The sequence below is a fragment of the Gallus gallus genome, chromosome 17, assembly GCF_016699485.2.
Source record: "Gallus gallus isolate bGalGal1 chromosome 17, bGalGal1.mat.broiler.GRCg7b, whole genome shotgun sequence".
Taxonomy (NCBI): Eukaryota; Metazoa; Chordata; class Aves; order Galliformes; family Phasianidae; genus Gallus; species Gallus gallus.
In genome coordinates, this window is record NC_052548.1 from 10,171,443 (window position 1) to 10,188,704 (window position 17,262).

At 39.6% G+C, this 17,262-nt stretch overlaps 1 protein-coding gene across 3 annotated transcripts; it reads left to right on the forward strand.

Moving 5' to 3' along the window:
• Positions 1–79: 79 nt before the first annotated feature.
• On the forward strand, positions 80–16,887 carry GOLGA1 (golgin A1). Of its 3 annotated transcripts, none has more exons than XM_025141383.3 (23): positions 80–164; positions 474–785; positions 1,543–1,633; positions 2,295–2,369; positions 2,861–2,958; positions 3,433–3,465; positions 4,153–4,281; positions 4,571–4,740; positions 5,136–5,247; positions 5,358–5,453; positions 5,656–5,781; positions 6,484–6,579; positions 7,048–7,143; positions 7,409–7,561; positions 7,782–7,877; positions 8,249–8,338; positions 9,564–9,666; positions 10,541–10,698; positions 11,167–11,325; positions 11,858–11,917; positions 12,747–12,917; positions 13,895–13,981; positions 14,256–16,887. In XM_025141383.3, exons 2-23 carry the CDS (start codon positions 651–653, stop codon positions 14,334–14,336), a joined length of 2,415 nt encoding a protein of 804 aa, XP_024997151.2. In that variant the 5' UTR covers positions 80–164; positions 474–650; the 3' UTR covers positions 14,337–16,887. The 3 variants fall into 3 exon arrangements, with proteins under 3 accessions (XP_024997151.2, XP_046757794.1, XP_040505083.1); XM_046901838.1 differs by having other exon boundaries at positions 3,436–3,465; XM_040649149.2 differs by lacking the exon at positions 2,295–2,369.
• Positions 16,888–17,262: the final 375 nt, after the last annotated feature.

The window sequence follows — 17,262 nt, forward strand, 5'->3', positions numbered from 1 at the left end:
CGCGGCCCGGGGCGGGCTGGGGGCGGGGCCGGGCCGGGCACACTGCGCACGCGTAGCGGCCGGCGGCGCTTCCGCCCGCGCGGCACTTCCGGGTCAGCGCCAGAGGCGGTGGTGGCTCCGCGGGGTCCCGGCGGTAGCGGACGAGACGAGGCCGCGGGCGGGCGGTGAGGGCGCGGGGCGGCGGGAGCGGGCTCTACTGCAGCGCTCGCCCGGGGACCGCGGCCGCCTCCGAACAGGCGGCAGCGGCCGGGAACGGCCTGCCGGGCTGCCCGAGCTCGCCCCGCCGTTGGTGGGGCCGCGGCCGCCCGCGCCGCGCTGCCCCGGAGCCGGGCCCAGTTCTGGGGTTGGGGCACCCGAGGGTCCCGTGCGGGGCGGCTGTGTCTTGGCGGGCTGTGACGGGTAATATTAAAAAGCGTTATCTCTAACGGGGGTGGACGTTTTCAGCACGGAAGCCTTATCGCCTTAATTTGCAGGTATTGTTAGGCCATGGAGGCTTTAATGGAACGAGAAATGCAATAAAGCTGAGTGGATGAGGCACGAAATTAAATCTCAGCATCTGGAAGCTGTAAGCAGAGCATCGATGTATTAGCTGTATCACAGACAGTGGCTTTTTGAAGCGCCTGGCTCTGCCAGTGCTACAGAGTAGTAAAATGTTTGCAAAACTGAAGAAGAAGATCGCAGAAGAGGCAGCTATTGCTCCCAGGCCCGGGGGGGCGGCCAGGATACCGCGCTCCATCAGCAAAGAGTCCATCACGTCCGTGGGAGCGGACTCGGGAGACGACTTTGTGAGTTCTGCCTTACTCAGTGTCTGTCACTGCTTTACAGGAACCATTTTAAGTGCACTGTGTGAACTGAGAATGCTGTGTGGTGCCTCTGGAGGTGTATGTCTTAATATGCCGATGATTCAGTAGCTTAAGTCAGCTTAAATACCGAAGGGAAAATATTTGTCTATTTACTATGAGAGTTACTTGTTTACTCGTGTAAACATGAGTTACAAGGTTATCTCAACGCAAAACATCGTTAAACAGATGTAGGACGTTGAATAAATGTTAACTGAACAAATATGTAAGATGCCTAGTTGTGAAATAAATTTCTGAAGCAGTAGGAAAGCAAGAATTCTAAACTCTAAAACTTAGTACTCATTTAACTGCTCTTAATGCAGATTTTATACAGCTAGAAAGCCACAGAGAATCGTGTGTCATTTATGCTTTGGATTTTGCGTGGAAAGACTGTTAAGTTCATTCCACATAAGGATTGTTGCTCTAGTTTTCTAGTTTCTAATTCTTCCAAAAGCCTTTTTCCCTGACCCAGCCCTTCTGAGCCCTGCACTATTAGAGCTTGATTTCTTTTTTTTTTTTTCTCAGCCATTCTGTTGTGCCATCTTAGTGATGGGTTACAACAAACTGCTTTCTGCTTTAGGCTATTTTAGAAGAATCCCTTGCATCATTCCTAGGCTGGGCAGTGTTTACCCTCATAGAGTTAGTATGTAACAGGATTATTTTGACTACGTTTTGTAAGTTACATGGTTGTTCTTCTGTCAAGGCTTCTGATGGAAGCAGCTCTAGAGAGGATCTTTCATCCCAGTTGTTCAGAAGAAATGAACAAATAAGAAAACTGGAGGTGAAGCTGTCTGGTACGTGTCTTGATGCATGTAAAATCTGATTGCTTGGAAGGTAGTTTCCTTTCAACTTCAGTGTTCAGAGTTATGAAAAATGTTTGTTTCATTTCAGAAAGTTAACTTGTAGTAAGCCCCTATCACTCTCATCTAGGTAGCATTTCTGCCCCGTGCTTCAAACAGTCTTCCCCCCCCCCTTTTTTTATATTATTCTATGTATGTGATGGTTTGTTTCTCTTAGGATCTAAGACTTCTGATATTGACAGTAACGCAGGTGAAATGAAGAAAAAGGAAAAAATTCAGTATCAAACAGTCTCAAGGCTGTTTTGCTTTCTAAGATAATACCTCATTCTGTAGAGCTGTCATTAAGGGTTCTGCTCTGACACTCCTTTCCATTCCTGTTGTATGGAGTGAAACTTCTCGTGTAATTAGCAGCACTAGGACAGACCCTCTTGTTTGTACCACCCATTTACCCTATGGGCAGCGGAGAGCTACTTGCTTGTGTTCATTGTTATGGTCACCCAAGTTTTCCTCAGCAGAAATGATTTTCTAGTTGAGAAAATCATTGCCGTTTTCCACTCATCTTTTTTTTTTTCCCCCTCCTCCCCCTTTTTTTTTCCTGATTTCCTTCCCTAATGTCTGTCCATTCCTGGTCTGTGCTTCTCCCACCTAACACAAGATTATGCTGATCAGATCCGAAACTTGCAGAAGATAAAAGAGAAGCTTGAAAATGCATTAGAAAAGCATCAAGATTGTACGTACTTTTTTTTTTAATCTCTCTTATAGTTGAAAATTGCTATGGTTTAAATATACCTGGAAAGAAACAATTTTGGCATACAGTTTTTTAAACATTTATCTTCAAACTGTACACATGCAAGTTGCAAAGAAGTAGAACACAGGTTCCTGCCTTACTTACGATGTAATAACAGCAGTAATGCGCTGGTTGTTGAACAAAGTTCTTATTACACTCTATTTGGCAAATTTTGGGCTAATGTGTAGTAGAGAGTTTGTTGAAACCTACGGCTTTGTAGTCCAGAGAAGAATGGAAAACATCTTCTGTTACTTCTGACACTTCTCTCGTGTGCAGGCAGCGTTATGTGATAAGTGGCACAGTGTTAGTGCTAGAACTGAGGTGGTGCTGAATACTTGAAGAGGCAGCTCTATAAATATATAAATAACATAGAAATTTCAGGAGCAATTTTAAAATACACATTTTTAATACAGTTGGTGCTTCTCTGTTGGTAGCTTCCATGAGGAAGTTTCAAGAGCAGAATGAAGCCCACCAGGCCAACCGAGCCAAGATGGCTGAAGGAATGGCTTTGGCCTTAGAAAAAAAGGACCAGGTAATGGAGCTTAACAATTCAGCTTTTGTGTGGCTGTGGAGATCTGAGTACATTAATTAAAGTGGCTGTTCTGCATTGGATTGGCTTAGTGTGTCGAAGTCAAAGAAAGGAATGTTAAATCCAGGTTGCTTGTAATTGTTCTGAATCTTCGTCTTTTTAAAAAGAGCCCACAGAACTTTCTGGTATAGTCTGGACATGTGTTTGACAAGATTCTGTTGTGGTAGACCTTGCTGTCATTTTTGTTTTGTTTTGTTTTATTTGTATAATACTTACATATTCAGATAACATAAATTACTCCTTAGGTTTTATATATTAAAATAATATCTGTTATTTTTATTTTGGTAATTGCTTTTTTCATAATTTCTTCATCTGAATATTTCTGCTATCAGTATGGATTCTTTTTTTTTTTTCCTAATTGCTATACTCAAAAGTCTGCAGCTGGGTTGTGTTTTTAATTCTTTCTTTCTTATTCAGGAGTGGATGGAAAAATTGAGTCACATTGAAAAGGTAATTAAGCTTTTGATTTGTTTTATGTTTTTAAACAGTGCTCTGCGTATTTTCTGTAGCATAGCTCTGTTCAGCTCTTTCTTTGCTGGTTGGTCAGTGAGTAGGGCCAGAGATCTGCCTTCATTAGCAGCCCCAATGCTTTGTGAGATATTTCTGGAATTAATGTTCAGCATGGAAGTAAAGAATGGGGGGTTGCAAGGAAAAAGATCTTGTGCTTTTTCATAAGGTGGAATCGTAGTTTCCTTAATTACAGAAGAGACAACTGGGATGCATAAGGAGGTGTTGACTTGGTCTGTGCTCATTAGTTGGTCATCTTCTCATAAAAGAAAGAAATATATTAGGCAGGAATTTTCTTAGTCTAGGATTTTAGTCTTCTGTAGCTGTTTAAACTTTAAAGTACCTCTCATTATGAAGATCTTGAGCACGCTGCTGTTTGCTGTTGATTTTGTTAGGTAGGTTAAGTCTACAACTTTCTTAAAAAAAAAACAAAACTTTTGGAACTCAGTGATTTTCTCCATGTTGCCTTCTGCATCTGGGATCAGAGGAAGTTCTGGTTCTATGTATCGCACTGTCACAGAGCCTTGTGGATGCAGGATAGATTTATTTCCCAGAGAATTTAATTGACCTCCCACTGACTTCAAATTAACATATGGATGTTCTTGGATTCCTTTTTTGTTTGTTTATCAGGAAAAAAAAATGCTCGAAACACAGTTACAAGAAATGAGGGAGCGGAGCTTGAATCTTTTTCAAAAGAGAGATGAAATTGATGAACTGGAAGGCTTTCAACAGCAGGAAATGGCCAAAGTTAAACACATGGTAACATTATTTTAAATATGACTCTTTTTTCTAAAATTTCTGTTAGAACACCCAGTGGAAGTACTGCATTAATATTTTTTAGCCTTAATGCTTGTGACCAGCTTGATTCCATGTCCAAATCCTATCAGTAGGTACATACGTGCAGGATTGCACAGAGTATTTCAATGGAGGCTTTTCTAGGGGTTATTTCACTTAATTCAACTCATAACTTAGTCAGGGCGACAATTGGTAATACTGATAGAGTCTGCTCATTCCAATTCATATTTATTGCTCATGTTCTGGTATTCAGCTTTTGAAAAAAGAAGAATGTCTAAGCAAAGCAGAGCAGGAACTAGAGGCACGCACTCGAGAACTAATCCATGCTAAGGAGATGCTTCAGGAAGCGAGCACCGAGTCATCAGGCCTGCGGAAAGATCTTCATGAGTTGCAGGAGCAGTTCTTGGAGGTGGAGGCACGGAGGTATTGCATGTATTTTCATGAAGAGTGTGTTTCCCCTGTATTTTTGTCCAGATCTGTTTTTTTTGGGGGGGGAAGTGTTTATATATGCAATGAACCGACTAACTAATTGTTTCTAGTATGCCAGTGTGGATGTAAACACCAGGTTTATATATCTTTTCAAGCCAGTTAAAGCAGTACTTGTTTAAAATTTTGCAATATTTGTTTGGTTGGTTGTTTGTTTTTTTTTGAATACTTAACCACTACCTCTTTGGAAAATGTATAATGAATATGGTGGCTGGTTTTAGTATAAGAAAATCTGGTTGATGTTGCTTAGTCCATTTATCCTTTAGCAGATAATTCTGCCAAATGTTATTTTTCTGGAACACTATGTCACTTTTTTCCCTATTTCTGTGAAGAGATGAACTGATGACAGCTGAGAGGAATGCAGAAAATAAGATCACTGCTCTGGAGTTGAGAGAACAGGAGCTACAAACTGTCATTCAGCACCTTTCTGTAGACTTGCAAAATGTGAGTTTCACATAAGGGGTTTGATTCAAAGAGCTCCCTGTCTACAGAAGTTAGATTACGTATCGACTGTGAAATCTTAAGATTCAGAGCAAGGAATTCCTCTTTTTTAGGCTCGAGTTGCTGGTTCTGGATGTGAGAAGAGACTGGAAACGTTACGGGTAGAGCATGAATCTCTGAAGGTGGAATATGAACAACACAAGCTAAAGGTTAAGTATCTGTAGATGCATCTGATGTAAGCACATACACTTGGATAATGCACTCTGTGTTTGAAATTTGATGTCTGTTAAGTGTTTTAGCATCATATTGTCTTTTCAGACAGAATCAACGGCACTTTTTCAAGTCAAACCACAATGAATTAGATAAAAGCTTGGCTATGAAAAGGGATTCTGTAATTTCTTTTTCCCGCAGATGACTTTTGAATTTGCTGAGAGAAGTAAACTTATTGAACAGTTGCAGGAAAAAGTGTCTTCCTTGGAAAAGAAGTTAGAAAGAAATCTTTCAGGGGATGAACATGTACAGGAACTGCTCAAGGAGGTAATTTTACACTTACAGACTGAATAAAAGTGCAGTTGTAAGGAATTATTTTAGAATATACACATGGAAAGTATATATGATGATGTAATGCAGGCATGTTTGTCTCTTTAGTGTATATTGACACACTGTGCTGGACAGGCTTGTGTGGGTGGCTACGTTGGGCCCGTTTATGTACATGCTGCACATATGTCTGCATTGGTCTTTGCATTGTTTGTTTAGGCAATGCATCTGTCTGTTTAGAAGGGAAAGAGAAGGTTTTTTTAACATGCCCACAAAAGGCAGAGCAGCTGGAGAATTTTATTGGTTAATCCTTACAGAGAACAGTGCACTCTGTTTCTTGGTATTTATCTTCTATCATCATGATTCCCAAAGCATTGGGATGGGAGTGGGAAGCTGATTTGCACATAGGTGTGTAAACAGAATGTTGAATATTCAACACTTGAGCCTCAGAATTGTTAAGAAACAGCTGAAAACATGAAGAAATTTGCTTCTTGTTAGTGCTCTTTTCACTACTTGGGCTTTCTCCAGAACTTAAGCTCCTATTTCAGAGTCACCTTGGAGCAATGTTTTCCTATCTGGATCAAAAAAAAACCTGTTCAAGTTTAGTATTGTGTTATTAATGAAATTCAAAGAAACGCCTTAATTAAAATCTTATCTCTTTGTCCATCCTACCCTCTGTTCTTAACCCAATATAATCTTCAGAAAGCTTCTCTTGAGCAGAAACTAGATGAAACCAGTCAACAGATATTAACAGACAGAATGGATCATGCTAATGGCATGAACCAGTTAGAAACACAGGTAAGTTGTTTTTGATTTTCTTTTTCCCCTACAAATTCCTAACTATTTCCAGCCTCTTTGCACCCAGTAGCTCTTACCGTCACTGCATTTGTGTTTTTGACCAAAGGTGATGCTCTGTGTCCCATTTAGTTTTCAAAGGAAGATCTAATTGAGTGGCTCGGGTCGTCTCGCCACCTACAGAGATGGGGAGGTGCCTAGGGGTTCTAAAGTTAAGACTTTTCATGTTTATGCTTCCTACCCTAAGAAACAAGTAGCTAAATTGAAAGCATTGCTGAGCAAGGTCTGGAATGATGAAGAGTATTTAAAGAAAACAGTACATGTCGAGCAGACATGCTCTCTGAACTATGTAGTTTCATAGTTCTAATGTTTACCTGCCCTGTTGTGTCATCCTGTGTTCTATATGTTGTTTTTCTTTCTAGTAATGTAGATGTCAGTGGGTAAGGAAGTTAATGTACGGTTATGTTTTAGAATAGAGAACTGGAAGAGAAACTACAGATTGCAACAGAAGCATTGAAAATGAGCAAAGAGGCAGCCTGTGAGCAGGATTTGAAGATCCAGAAGTTGGTGAGTATGCTGCATCGTGTTTGCATGACCAATAGCAAATCAGTTTTTCAGCATTTCCACCATTTCTCTATGTGTTCCATTTGTTTCTCAGTTGTTTTACTACTGTTTGTCTCCTAAGCTAGTAGTGTTTGTATATGAGCTCCTGGCACTGCTACCAAAGAAACTGAGTTACTAAAGTTGGAGTGTGTGTGATGTGCGAATATGTCCAATTCTTATTAGAGCTTCAAAATATCATTTTTTAACTTTGTGTTCTTTTTCTCATAAGCAAATGGATGTAGAAAATGAAAGAAGTAAACTACAACAGCAGGTTTTAAGTGAGAAACACCAGTATGAACAGAAGATTTCTGAGCTAGAGTCTCAAATTGCTGCTCTTCAAACAGCTTGGGAATTTGATAAAACAGCTGCTCAGCACAAGATAGTAAGTACAGAAACTGTTGAGTGGGGCACTCAGGTCTTCACAGAATGATTTTAACAAAGCTGATGGACCTTGCATGATGTCTGAATGTGCTTACTCAGAGTTCCCAGCATTGTAGTAGAAGATCTAATACTTTGAAAAGCTAAGTATGAATTGAATGTATTTGTTTATGCAAAGCATTGAAACACTTGTACTTAGTACTTAGGCAGTCTTCATTTTACAGAGCCAGCTGGAAAAGGAAAATGAAAATCTTAATGGAAGCAGAGAAGAGTATGAGAGTTCTTTAAAAAAGCAAGAATCTGTTCTGAACAAACTAAAGGTAAGGGTTTAATTAGTCAGTGATATTGGTTAAATACAGAGCCTAATTTGAGAAAAAGTTACTGGTTAAGTGTGTTATGTTTTCAGTTCTTGGAATCACATTACGTTCAGGTTCTAATGTACATAGAGCTGTAAATAGTCTTTTGTACTCAGTAGAAATGCTTCTGAGAAGCATTACAAATGTGTGATCCTTTCCTGAAGCACAGTGCTTGGGTCTGTCTAAAAATAGATTACCTTTTTGTCAGGTGTGAAGGGCTTTTAAATCTTGTTGGCAGTAACGAATGCAGAATAGTTCCAACATAGAATAGCAAAGTGGTACTTGAGTAGGTTGTAGTTCTCTCAAGTAACTTCTAAATTACTTTTGGTTTGCAGAAAGAATTGAGCAGCAGAGAGACTGTCAATACTGAAATTGCCAACACATTGGAAGAAACAGAAAAACAAAAGGACAAATTGCAACAACAGGTTGGTTAATACCAACAGTCTAAAATATGTTCAGGCAGTCCAACACTCCAGAGATCAGATGAGACTTGGACTTATGTTCCTGACTATTATAATAATTAATGAAATCATCTTTAGTGTGGAAGATAGCCTTGGTTGCCTCAGTAAATGTTCAGGTTTATATATAAATGCTTTCACAGGAATCTAATCAATTAACGTGAGTTAATCAAGTACAAAATGTTAAATACAGCTAGCTGCAAAATTAGAGATACTCATAAGTTTGTAGGCTGAAGGATTATGGCAGGTAGAGGTAGTTGAGTATAAACTGAGAGGAAGATCAGTTGGTAGTGAATGAAGACATCTGCTCAGGATGAAGATGATCGGTATTCCAGACCTCTTTAGTTTGTAAGATGTGTAGTCCTGGTGGGCCAGCCGTCCCGAGGCATTCGCTAGTTTGTGGTTTGGCTTCTATTAAACAAATAACAAGGACAACAACAAACACACCAGCAAACACAACTACAAAGATATCTGTTCAGTTGTGTTCCTTTCAGTGTTTATATCATATATTTGTCCCTGTGAAGCACAGCAGTTTTAGAATCCTAAATTTCCTAATAGGAAGGAGTTTGTATCCCAATAACTGAATATAAATTCTGGGTAACCTTATTTTGTTCTTCTGTTCTGTTAAAACCAGCATAGTGAATGCTGTGAGCGCTTATTTTCTTTAACTGGGAACTGCCATCTGAGCAAATTTGACTGAATTTAGTTCCATCTTCTAGTATCTTTGTTATTCTGGAACTGTTGTGTATGTTTGCTTGCTTTGCTCTAGCTGTGGGAAGGGCCACCAGATTTGCACAGTCGTTGTCTTACAGCTGCCACCTGCTGGTTGTGAGGCAGTCTGTACTTGTGGCACAGTTATCAGAAGCTGAAGTGTGTTTTAGCTCTGGCAGTACGTTTACTTCAGTGCTTTCTAATGAGACCAGCACTGTGTGGGTGATGCCTTCTATGAATCTGGAGTTGAATCACAGACGTCCATGTTGTACTATCTGTAACAATAATGCTCAATGAACTACTTCTTCAAGGTCCTGTATTGCTTAGCACATAGCTCAGGCAGCCTTTGTTTAGTTGTAGATACCATCCACTGCCTTCCACTCATGTAAGAATTCTTCAAAAATTCTGAGATATGTTGAAATCTTTCCATGGCCTCTTCTAGTTGTATATGCTTAATTTTGTTTGTTTGACTGCTTTAAAGGTTTCGCATCTGGCTTCCTTAATAAAGGACAAAGACCGGCTTATTGATGAAAAATCTGGTATGCTTCTAAAACAGAAGGAAGAACTAAACCAACTCAGGCAAGGTTAGATAAAACAAATCTACTGTATTCCAGACAGCTTTAACTGAATGCGGTCTGTAGTTGTGGTCTTACTTATGTGTAGACGGTAATAATTCTAGATTTCTCTTATTTCCATATTTAATTGATTTGAATTTTGAAAGTCCTCTGTTGTTTAATATCAGTCTGTTTTTTTTCTAAACAAACAACAACAACAAAACCCACCTTCTTAAAATCAATGTTTTGTAGTGTTTTATCACAAAATAACAAATCTTACTTTACTTTCTGTTGGTGAACATATTGTGCAAAACACAGGAAATAAAGAACTGATGCAGTTCAGTAACTACTACTTTGTACCACTTTAAACACTGCACTTGCTTGAAAGACATAATTTACATTCTTAAATCAGTTGTAAGCTGATTTTTCCACAGTTGCACTATAAATGAAGTGCAGTCATCTTCATTCAGTTCCAAACACCTCTGTGTTCCTATCGTGTTGCCCTTATCTAGAAAGGCACCCAAAGGGTAGCCTCCTGTTGCTGGCTGGCTGGCTGTCAGCAGCTGTCTGTGCCATTGCCATGTGTGCTTGCAGCCCCAGCTGTTCCTGTGCAGTCAGAGAACATGTCACACAGAGTTTTGGTGGAGGCCTGTGTTCTTCTAGAAGAAGTATAATTGATAATTATGATTTTAAGTATTAAAATCACTCTGAGTTTTGAAGAGATAGATTGCTCCTTTGCAAAAATATGCATGTGAGCTTGGGTGGCTTAAATTTCACGTCTTTGTGACAGAGCAAGGCAAAAAGGTCAGGATTTACTGTCGCAGCATCTTCTGTCTAAGAAAAATAATGAAAAAATCTCATTTGATTCAGTAGATTGGTACTCAGCAAGTTTCTTCATCCTCAGATCATGAAGCTGCATTGCTGCAAATGCACCAGTTACGATCTGACATAGAGGCAAGTAATAGCCAAGCAGTGGAGAAAGAAGAAACAGCAAGGAAGGAAATAGAAGAATTGAAGCTGCAGATACAGGAGTTCCTATTGGCCAGAGAACATGAGAAAAATGTGAGTGCCAATTGTGAAGCTACTCTGTTTACACTTTTCAGGAAAGTAAGTAGGTGTGCAAGAATCTCACTTCTGGTATGCCTTGGTGATATGCCATTATTTGTTGTTCCCTGTCTTCTGTAAGAAAGCTGTCTGCTGTCACAACTGTGACTGGTTTGAGAAAGACACCACCTTGTTTTATTTCACTTATAAAACGTCTCGAGGGGATTGAAGGAGGCAGAGAACCAAAAGCACCAAACAGGCCACTGAGAGATGTGGAGTAGATTGCCACTATTGCTTTCTGGTTTAGAAAACAAACAGTGGGCCCAAATGAAAAAAGAACCAAAACCACCACTATTTTCCCACTCCCATGCACCAAAACAAACAAACAGAAACATACAAAAGCAATAAAATCTTGCTTTCTCCCTGAAGACTCTTAATGGGCTGCAAATATCATACCTCTGCAATTTGCTGTTTGCATTTATATAGGTTTCAGAACTAGAAGAATCAGCAAGAGGCTTGAATGAGCACTTACATCTTCCAGAAAATTGTGCGACAGAACAGAATGGAGAGGTAACAGCTACAGATGTCATTCAACTTCAGAAGGATAACAGAGAGCTGGAACAGCAAATTGTTGAGAAAAACAAGGTAAACTAAACAACAGAAACGGCTGTTTTAGTTAGGAAGCCTAATAACAGGTGCCAAAGCCTTAGAAAGGCCTGAACAGGCTTACAAACATGAGGGATCCAATATGAATCCAACATTCTTTGAGTATTTCCCTACCCTAGACTGTAAAAGGGCACAGCAATTGTGAATGAAAATTGCAGCCAGAATTGTAGAGAAATGTCTGTGACACGTTCTGCTTCTGCTCCTTACCTATTTTGGAAAAAGAAGCACCAGATGATACCAGTTACAACTTTCCTGCAGAGCCCTTTTGTTTGAATTCAATTCATTTCTGTTGTGCTGTCACACTGAAGCCTCAGTGTCCTATTGCATGCCTGCTAACATTTGCAGTTAGAATTGTGAGACGTCCAGATTGCTTCTTTGGAGCTGTCAGTTTGTTTAATGATTGCTTTATTCTTTATGTTTGTTTGCTGTGTTTTCTCTTCAGATACTTCTGTGTCAGTATGTGCCCTAACACTGAATGCTGTATTAACACCGTCTTTTGCTCTGCTTACAGATGATAAAGCAGCTACAACAAAGAATGGCAGAACTGAAAAAAACTCTCCAGAAGGAGTTGGTAAGAGTTCTGTTTCTCAGTCTCTCCAGCTGGCACTTGCTGAAAGTTACTTACAGTAGAAATTCCAAAGACTTGATTGCAAGCTACAGTTTGTTTGTTTACTAGGAATGCTCGCAGTTTCCTTGTGATTGCAGATAAATCTGTGAGCCCTTAATTTAAGGAAATATGTCATTCTAGGTCAGTATTTACTGAATAGATGGTGTGTTGGGTAGCCATCACTATTCAGATACTGCAACACTGAATTTTAGCTATGGACGTGTATTTGGTAGTGTCTGGTATCTCAATGTTTCCATATATTGGATGACTGAGATTTGTGGTTGCTATTCAGCTGTCATTCAGCTAAAATTTCTCAGGGAGTAATGTCAGCCACAGGAGAAAGCTGCTCTTAAAATAGTTTTCCTCTCCAAGAAAAAGTGCTTGTATTTTAAACATTTTAAAAGAGGGTTTAAAATATTCAAAAGCTGTGATTTTTTTGTTGTTGTTGTTCTGAACTTGAGAATTGCATTCTGTGCATATGAAAAGCACAGAGCAGATGGATGGTGAAACAAAAATGATCACAGATGTCAGTTTCTAGCCTAGAGCCAATTCTGCTGGTTTGGGTCATACAGACATAACTCTAACAGCAACCTGGTTCTCTCCTAGAGTCTGGGGAGATGTAGAGATATGCTCCTCTGCTGTCATCCCCTGAAGGATGAGAAGCTTGTCCTACTGATGCCCAGGTTGTACCCATGTTGTGGGTACAAATGCTCTATGTTAGGTATCTCAGACTCAGATTTTCTCCCAGCATCAAAGTGACACAACCTGTAATGCCCTTCTCTTTTTCTTTTAGAAAATAAGGCCGGACAGTGAAGTACCTGAACTACGTGAAAAAACAAATTCTGAAGTGCCTAATGCTTCTGTGACTGTCACAAACAACTCGGATTTAAATGACTCAAGGGAGATAAACTTTGAGTACCTTAAACATGTTGTACTAAAATTCATGTCCTGCCGGGAGTCTGAGGTAAAGAATCCAAGGAAGACGAGTTGGTATGCTTGTCTTCTAAGTCTCTCTGTCTTTAGAAACTGGCACCTGGTAAGAATGCTTCTATGTCAGCTCAGAATTTTTGCACTTAAAAAGTAATTAACTGATGCAGCACAATAAAGCAAAATAGTATGCTTGGGAGTACAGATCATTAGAAACTAAGTGAAAGGTGGGAGGTAGTTATGTCTAGAAGTTAAAGACCTGAAGCTGCAAGGCATTCCCTCTGTACTATTCTAAAAAGCATATGGAGTATATGTGATTAAAGTAGCTGTACATTTAAGAAAGGTAGGAAAAGAAACCAAAAAGGACATAAAGCACATGGTGTTGAGGTAATACTCATAAGAGATAATTCCTTGTGCATTTGGAGCTCCTTTATGTTCTCTAAGTTGTGTTGAAAAAGTTACAGGTAGAAAGAAGCCATGCTAAAATATGCTTTTCTTAATTATAGGTCAAGATGGTAGGTAGGATAAAGAAATAGTTGTGCAGCTCCACAGTATCCAGAGTGTTAGACTCCTTTACGAGCTCTGCGTGATGTATCTCACTTGCACTCTTAGTACTATGCAGTTAATACATGGTGTATGTAAAGCAGCATGATTCTTACCTGTCTACATGCTGCTACAGCTTTTTAAAACTTAAACCCCCCTCCCTCCCCCCAAAAAAAAACAAACAAACAAAAAAACACAGGATGCTGTAGGAGCCAGGCTTCTTCTCTGTTTTAACCTTTTGTTTTCTTTCCCCAAAATATGCAAGCTGCAGAAAGCTAGGAAATGCAATCAGAAGAAATAAGATACAGGCTGTCCTGGTCTATTGCAATGGGGCATAGTGGAAGGTTATACTGTTCTGCAGTTGTAACTAAAAAGTCTGACTGAGCCTGCAGGAAAAACTGTGTTGCACTGTAGTCCAGAACACAGAGGCTGAGAGCATCACAAGCAGTAAGACACTGTGGTTTCTTTCAGGCATTCCATCTTATTAAGGCTGTTTCTGTGTTACTGAATTTTTCCCAAGAGGAAGAAAATATGCTTAAAGAAACTTTGGAGTACAAGGTAAGGATTCTGTTGTACCTGTACCTATACCTGGACTTGCAGTAAAAGACGTGAATGCTCTTAGGTCCTGGAGATGCTGAAAAGTAGCTGTTCCTTCCAGATTTAATCATGTGGAACCATTTTCACTTTCACAACCGAAGTTTGCAGAGTTCTCTTTTATAAGTTGTTTCCATCACATGATGGGGAGATGCATATATACTGTATTCTTGTTCCAATCTCCAGCTTCTTAAGAGTGTGAACCTAGCATGATATGTATTGTGCTTTCCTGTCCTAGATGTCGTGGTTTGGGTCAAAGCCATCTCCCAAAGGCAGTATCCGGCCCTCTATCTCAAGCCCAAGGACACTGTGGTCTTAAGGGATCCTGAAAATGGGCAGTCAGCATTTAGCCACTCTTTTTTTCTGTGAAAAGAACACTGAACACACCATTTCAGGTGTGTCTTAATCACTGTCATTGCAGTATTTTGTACAAGAACTTTGACGCTGTTTACAAAAGTAATGTTGTGCAAGGAGAAACCTTCACTACAGACTGACACCTCTTGTGGGCTGGGATCAGGGACCTTTGTCTCAATGGTGTCTCAATGGAAGTCAGCTCCTTGTGCTCACCAGACCTGTTATCTTGGCACCAAAGGGTAACATTAACCTCACTAACGTGGGTGCTGGCAGTTCAAGCTTCTAACACATGCATCTGTTGTGATGGTGATTCCAGCTTATGTTAGGGAGTGCGAGGGTTGCATAACTCCAGGCACAGTAAAGCTTCCTTGTCTCATTGTGGAAAGCAGTGGAAAAAAATATGTTGGCAATACTGTACTGAATTTTTGACAGTTGGAAATGACTTTCAAAGAACAGGAGCAGGAGCTTTAACCAAAAAAGAAATTTGCCTTGCCTTGTAATACTGACATAACTAATAGTCTGCATCTTTTCATATCACTGTGTAATATAAGGTGCATATATCCTGGCCTGCAGTCTTGAAGGCTGCATGTTGATCATGATTATTTAATTTGAGAGCACAACTTTAGAGTTGTCTGATTTTACTTTTCTTAAAGAAAAATAATATTTAAAATGGTCTTCATTATAGTACCTAATACTCAGTCGCCTTTAAAACTAATCTGTTAGTCTGTACCATAGGTTGTTAGCACTGGGAAGAAGGGGTAGTAAACCATTTTAAATTTTTAAAACTGAATTCCAGGTATTGTAAATGTACACTGAAAATACTTTTTATAATTAAAAAGAAAAAAGTAAAAAAAGATTATATATATATATACATTGAAAGAGCGTGAATAATATTGGTACTAAGCACTTTGGGCTTTCTTCCTTAACAAGTCTGCTAGCAACAAAATTTCATAACCAGTATCTTTTGTTGTGGTTTTGTGTAGTTCAGATACTGTTGCTTATAAACTGTTCTGAGCATGTAGCAGGCTGTTAGCTGTCCTAACTACATGATAAAAGACCACGGCTTAGGAGGTTTTTGTTTCTGAGGGCAAAATTCAACTCTTAACAAATCAGTCTTGGTTCTGGCAGTTTGCTTTCTTCTGCCTTAGAAAAGGGGACCAAGCTGACACAGATTAGAAGCACAGTTTTGCCCTTCAGTTTTAACACCGCCACAAAATCTAGATTGTAGGAAGCAGCAAAGCAATCAGGCTTACTTCTTAAAACTTGGAGTATGTGTGTGTATATGTATATATATGTATATATACATACGTGTGTGTGTGTGTATATATATATATACATACACTCCATATATATATTTTATATATATATATATATATACACTCCATGTATATATTATATTTTATATAAATATATAAAAGAAATGTGATGAACAAGCTGCTATTGTGGTAATTCTCTTACAATGAGGTTTGTGTTACTAAAAATATTTTTATTAAATATATTTAAAAAAATCTACCTGTCCTGTAGTGGAGATGTGGTCACGTTCAGAGCTCTGACTTAGCTTTACTGACAGGAGACATGAGCGACCGTGGTGGTGGTGGCAGGTGAGATACAGTGTTAAGAGTTACAGCATGGCAGCTGCTGTGAAAAGATGGAAGTATTCTACACGAGGTCAGTCACCAGAGCAGCAAACATGCTGCAGATTTATACCTTAGTGGACTGGACCCATTTTTGTTAAGCAGCTGTACCCAAGACATAGGTATTCACTGCAGCTATTGCCTTGGCACAGGTGACACTCCTTTTAAGAGCTAGGATCTATTGAAATACATACAGTAAAATCAGCGTGACTCTCTCATATGCTAAAACTTGATCCATGGCACTTAACTGTATAGAATAGGGAAGTTTATGGGAAGAGTGCAACTCTAGTATGAAAATAGACAATCAAAAAGTAGATTTCTGTCAGTTGCTCCTGTATTGGAACAAAGTGAGAGCAGGATGACCCTCCTGGGCCTCGGAAGGGTCTGTCTTTAGAATGTCTCCTTGCCCTGCCCTGCTTCTGTGCGACCTGAGGCCGCAGGACAGGATCCTCCCTAGTCACACTGCTGCAGGCTGAATGACAGATTTGGTTTCAGTTGTGCCTGGCTTGAACAGTTACTGCTGTTCAGTAAGGAATGCAGTATAGGCAGCCTGCAAGAAAGAGTGACGCATACATTTTAGATTATATATTGACTAACACAAGCAGTTTAGGATCCCAAAGCTCATTAACTTACCATGAACGAGTTCTCAAGTGTTGAATTTTCTTCAGATCAGAGCAAGAATGGTGTGTGTGTGTATGTATATATGTACATATATATTAAAAAAAAAGCTAATGCACTTTCCCTTGTATAAAAACAGTGGTATACACAATCCTTTCTATGGCTGTTGAATTTCTTTCCTTCTATGCTGTAAATATGGATTGTATTATGAAACACTATGAAATTTGTGGTGCAATACGTTTTGGATTAAAACTCTAATCTTGATTTCTTTCTTTGTGGTCCTGATTGTGTCCACTGGGATGCTATGGCTATTGGAAACAGTTTTAAAGCATTGAAACAAAACTTATCTTTGACCTGTGCTAAGATTGTGTAGTTGTGAAATTAAGGCCTGTTTCTGATAGGAAATTAAGTCAGGAATGAGGCAGGGTGCTTCTGCCTCCTGAAATCATCTCTCTAGGAACAGCTGCTACTTGAACTCGTAGCAGGTGCTAAATACAGACTGGCTGGATTACAGCCTCCCTTTGCAGCTGTGTCAGTTGGGGCAGACACAGATGTGCCAAAAGGAAGCAGGGCCCAGGCTCTGTGCAGCCATAACCTGAACTCTGAGCTAGGCTGCTGTAGCAGCCAGCACAGCTCAAT